The sequence below is a fragment of the Erythrolamprus reginae genome, chromosome 5, assembly GCF_031021105.1.
Source record: "Erythrolamprus reginae isolate rEryReg1 chromosome 5, rEryReg1.hap1, whole genome shotgun sequence".
NCBI lineage: Eukaryota > Metazoa > Chordata > Lepidosauria > Squamata > Dipsadidae > Erythrolamprus > Erythrolamprus reginae.
The window spans coordinates 118660964-118666242 of NC_091954.1; the positions used below are offsets into that span (position 1 = coordinate 118660964).

The 5279-nt window shown below is 66.8% G+C and overlaps 1 protein-coding gene across 1 annotated transcript; it reads left to right on the top strand.

Annotated features, from left to right (window-relative positions):
* The first annotated feature begins 623 nt into the window (after positions 1–623).
* On the top strand, positions 624–2715 carry HES1 (hes family bHLH transcription factor 1). The gene is made up of 4 exons (XM_070754191.1): positions 624–856; positions 957–1052; positions 1425–1512; positions 1911–2715. The coding sequence occupies exons 1-4, from the start codon at positions 749–751 to the stop codon at positions 2414–2416; spliced, it is 798 nt and encodes a 265-aa protein (XP_070610292.1). The 5' UTR covers positions 624–748; the 3' UTR covers positions 2417–2715.
* The last annotated feature ends 2564 nt before the right edge of the window (positions 2716–5279 follow it).

Genomic DNA, 5279 nt, shown 5'->3' on the forward strand with positions numbered 1-5279 from the left:
AAGCCGCACAGCGCCCGCCCGCCTCGCCTTTGGTGGTGGTGGCGGCGGCTGCAGGAGCCTTTCCGGCACGCGCTCCGAGGCAGCCAAGCGGCTACAGCCGAGGAGGGAGGCCCGCCGACCCGCTTCCACCCTAGAGTGGAGGAGAGTCGCCTGCTGCCGCTCTGCCCACGGCCTCCCGCGCGGAGCCCGCCCCCCCGTGTCCAGCTGCGGGGGCGGCAAACGGGGGCTGCCCTCGGGGGGGGGGAGGAGTGGGCGCGCCCCACGTGGGGAGCTGGGAGCGCCCCGCCCGGTCTTCCCAGCCTCGCGTGCCGGGCGCCTCCGCCTGCAGAGGCCACCGACCTGCGCCCCCTCCTCGGCCGGGCGGGACGGCGGCGCCGCGAGGGTTAATGCGGTCGCGTGATTGACAGCGCGGCTTCTGGTGCCCCGGGGCCAGGCGCGCGCCATTGGCCACCGGTCGGTGCGCCCAGCAGCCAATGGGTGGGCACCGTCCACGAGCGGGGCCGCGTGCCTCCCGCTCCCATTGGCTGAAAGTCGCTGTGGGAAAGAAAGTTTGGCAAGTTTCACACGAGCCGTTCGCGTGCAGGGCAGTTTATAAATAGCGGCCGCCGGGCAGGGAGCCGGCCGGGGTCGCGCAGGGCTGGGGTCGGCTGGTTAGCCCGGCAGCTCCGGGGCCAGGGAAGCGTGGAGCGGGCGCCGGAGAGGGTCACTCGGCTGCAGGAAAGGCGGCGCCGGCTCTCCCGCGGCCACGATGCCCGCCGACCTGATGGAGAAGAGCTCCTCCTCGCCCGCCGCCGCCACCCCGGCCAACGCGCACGCCACCCCGGACAAGCCCCGCACGGCCGCCGAGCAGCGGAAGGTAAAGGAGGGGGTCCGGGCGGGGGAGGGGCGGCACTGCGCGGTTCGCCCCCCCCCCCGCCTCACTCGCCTTCTCCTTCCCCCCCCCCCCGCCCCCGCAGTCTTCGAAGCCGATCATGGAGAAGCGCCGCCGCGCCCGCATCAACGAGAGCCTCGGGCAGCTGAAGACGCTGATCCTGGACGCCCTCAAGAAGGACGTGAGTGGCGGGGAGACCCCGGGGGCCGCGGAAGGCGGGACGGGGAGATGCCCTCCGGGTGGCCCAACTCCCTCGGACCCCTCTCCGACGGGGATTCGGCCTTGGGCGCCGCAGGGCACGTGCCGCAGGAGGGCGGTGGGGCTGGCAGGGGGCAGCGAGGAGGTTTCCTGGTCCTCCGCCCCCCCCCCAACATCTGACCTGGACAGTGGGAGACACACACACACACACCCGCCAGCCCCCAAGCGGGATTCCTTGTTTTGAGGGTGGGCCGTGTCATCCCCCCGCAGAATGGAGGGAGGCTGTTCTTGCCCCCCCTTTCCCGCCCCCCCCCCAACCACCGGGGCCCATCGTGTCCCTCCTGTTTGCCCCCAGAGCTCCCGGCACTCCAAGCTGGAGAAGGCGGATATCCTGGAGATGACGGTGAAGCACTTGCGCAGCCTGCAGCGGGCCCAGATGGCGGGTGAGTGGCCGGACGGGAGCCCCCCCCCCCCTTCCCTTCCCCCCCTCCCGGGCTGCCTGCTTCCAGACTTCCGCCTGCGGTTTTGAATGCCGTCCAAGCTGCCTTTCACTGACTTGGCTCGGGCGCGCGTTCCCACGGTCGCTGCGGCTCTCGCAATATTTATAGCCGCGGCCCCCCAGGCGCTCCCGTTCCGAGAAGGAGAAGGCGGGGGGGACGTGCTGGGGTCAGCGGCCTCCTGGCGCTCGGGGGTGTCCGGGTGGCAGAGGCCGCGGCGGGCCGGACCCAGACCTTCCTCCTGGGGGAAGGGGCAGCTCTATCTTAGCAACGAGGGGAGAGGGGAGGGGTCGCAAGGACGCCGGGGCCCCCTTGACGGCCGCCGCTCCTTCCCCCCCTGGCAGTGGCGCTCCACACGGACCCCTCCGCCTTGTGCAAGTACCGAGCCGGCTTCAACGAGTGCCTGACGGAGGTGACCCGCTTCCTCTCCTCCTGCGAGGCCGTCAACGCGGAGGTCCGCCACCGGCTGCTCGGACACCTGGCCGGCTGCCTGAGCCAGATCGGCGCCCTGGACTTCGCGCCCGCCGCCCAGCCGCCCGGAGCCCCCGTAGGGCAGCCGCTGGTCCCGGTGCCCGCCGGCGCGGCGCCCCCTCCCGGCCCCGGGGCTTCCTGCAAGCTGGGCGCTGCGGCCGCCGAGAGCGCCAAAGTGTGCGGCAGCTTCCAGCTTTTGCCGGCTTCCGAAGGGCCGTTCGCCTTCCTCGTCCCCCACGCGGCCTTTGGGCCCCCCGGCGGCGCCATCCTCCCGCTCCACCCGGGCGAGGGCCTGAGCTCCTCCCCCCCCGCAGCCGTCCTCTCGTCAGGATCGGGCGCCCCGTCGCTCCCCGCAGACTCCCTCTGGAGACCCTGGTGAGCCCCGGCGCCCCCCGGACTCCCCCGCCGGCAGATTCCGCCCGCTGGCCGCCGCCTCGTCTCGCCGCCTGTAAATAGGACCTGTTGGTGTTGGATTGTTGCCCTCCCGCCCCGCCTCCCGCGTTGGCCCCTGTGGGGGAGACGGGCGGGGGTCCAGCGGGCTCCCCCTCCTCCTCTCTCCGCCCATCTTCAAGTTTCTAAGCAAGACCAAAGATTCGATTTGTTCCGTTTACACAAAAGTTTCTCCTTCCTTTTTTTGGAAGCTTTGATAGGAAAAAAAAATAAAGACTTTGACTATCATTCAGGCTGGTGGGGGCAGAGATGCTGCAGGGGGCCGGGGGGGCACTGGGGGTGGAGGGGCTCGTCTGCAAAGAGTACTAACAGTGCAGGAGGGGGGAGGGCTGGGCTGCCCCTTCCCGGCTTTTTCTCGGTTGAACCTCTGACTCCTGGAAAGGCTCACAGCCTTGGTGGCGCCCTGGTGAGAGTGCAGGAGTGTAAGCTGTAGTTCTCAACCCCCGCTCCAGGTGGTCTCAGCCTTCCATCCTTCGGAGGGGGGGGGGTCAAATGAGGACCCAGACTGTTGGAGGCAAGAGGCGGATTCTGGCAAATGCCGTGAGAGGGCTGGAAAAAGACTGGGAAGCAGTTTGTTTACTTGAGTTAAAAAGGACCTTGTAGATCATCAAGTCCAACCCCCCTGCTCAAGCAGGAAACCCCACACCACCAACCAGATGGCCCTCCAATCGCCTTTTGAATGTGTCCAGAGTTGGGGCGTTCACAACCTCCGCTGGCAGGCTGTTCCACTGGTTGACAGCTCTCACCGTGAGAAAGTTCTTCCTTAAGTCCAGGTTGAATCTCTCCTTGGTCAGCTTCCATCCGAAGCTCCTGGTCTGGCCTTCTGGTGCCCTGGAAAATAGTGTGGCCCCCTCTCAAATATCTGTATATTGCGATCATGTCCCCTCTGCCCCCCCCCCCCTTTTTGCTAAGCAATCCATGCCCAATTCCAGCAACCTCTCTTCATATGTTTGGGTTTCCAGGGCTTTTATCATTCTGGTTGCTCTCTTCTGTAGTACAATCTCTAGAGTTTCAATGTCCCTTTTGCAGTGAGGGGGGGGGGAAACCAAAATTGAAGGCAGTACTCCAGGTGTGGTCTGACTAGGGCATTATAGAGTGGTATTAGTACCTCCTTAGTCTTGGAGTGTAATCCCCCTGTTGATGCAGCTTAATACATAAGTACTATTGTTAGGAGGGGCCATGGGATGCAGCTGAGCCAAGAGGGGGGGGGGGTGTCTCTCTTAACTGATCACTCCACACAGCATCCTTGGCAAGCTTTGTCCCACTGCCCTGCCAACCCCTGGAGGCCTCTCCCAGATGCTGACCAGAAGGACCATCAGCAGGAGGAAGAGGAGGGCTCAGGGCAGGACACCCACGCACATCCTTCCATGCTTGCTGCCTAGAGGGGGGGTAGAAGTGGGGGGCTCCTGAGGAAGACCCTGACTGGCAGCTTCAACTGGGCAGCTCAGCTGGTGGGCCAGGGGGATCTTTTCTCCTGGTGGGGAATGGAGCCCCCCTGATTACACCCGCCTAGTTCCCACGATTCGCTTGACCCCTGCTGGCTCCCAGGAGGTGTGAATCCAACATCAGCGAGAGAGATTGGGGGAGGACAGCCGTGGGATGGCAGGGGCTTCTGGCACCAGAAAAAGAGGCAGCCCCCAACCCTGTCTGAGGAGCCATGACTGACAGCAGGCACAAGGATGTTCCTTGGCTCACAGCAGAGTTGGAAGTGGCTGAACAGCTGGACAGTCACCACTGTGGGAAAGAAGGGGGGCGGGGGGTCGCCCAGAGGAAGGGAAGGCCAAAGTGCGGCTCCTTTCAACATAGAGCAAACGGCTTGTAAGCTCCTTGGGGGGGGGGGCTTTGGCAGGAAACAAACAGGGTTTGCCTGCATCCCCTCCCCCCCGTCAGAGGGCAGCCCAGCCACGTCGGCTACCCCCCGCCTGCCGGGACGAGGGCCGCTTTTGTTTCCTGCCCGAAGCCCCTGTGGAAGCCGGCAAATCCGGGCCCCGCTCCTCCTTCACCAAGGCGCTTCCTGCCCGCCCCGTCCTGGCCCGCCTGGGATGATTTAACACCCGCCGCATCTGGTTGTGATCAGCGCCCCCCTCGCCTCCCCCCTGCTAACTCGGACAAGATGCGGCTGCGGAAGCGTGTTAGGGGGGAGGGGGGAGGCAGCAAGCACTCGCCGCGTCTCTTGGGAGCCGCTCGGCCCGCCCGGCTGCTCACGGCCCATTTGCGAGCGAGAGGGCGCCCGATCACGGGCCGTCTCAGGTTTCCGACGACGCCCCCACCACTCCCGCCCCCAGATCGGAAGAGCTGCTCCTCACCCGCGCCCAGGTGCCTGCCGGCGTCCAGGTGTTCGGAGAGGAATGCGGAGCGGGGGGGGGGGGGCGGCAGAAAGGGCTCCGCTCCGGCCCTGCCTGCACAAGCCCAGGCCTCCCCTCCCGGGGTCTCCTCCGGGGACCCTTCCCGCTCGCCCCCCTCCCCCGCTGCATTCCCTCGATCCCTGTCAGAGGCGCGGAGGGGCGCGCGGGTGATCTCTCCCCCCTTTTTACCCCCCTTGGGGATTCAGGCGTGCTCCGCCCGACGCCCCCCAGCCGTGCTCTCCCTCCCCCCCCTTTAGCGGTCGTGGGGCCAGGAGACGCTCGGGGCTCAGGAAGGCCGGGGGGCCTGTCCCCTCCTCCTCCTCCTCCGGGCGGGGCGCTGAGTCGGGCTGCGACAAAGAGACCAGATTCCATCGTGGAACCGTCTGTTCCGGCGGCCCAAATGAAGGACCGTTCCCTCCCCTGCCCCACTAAGCAGAGCGGCAGCCT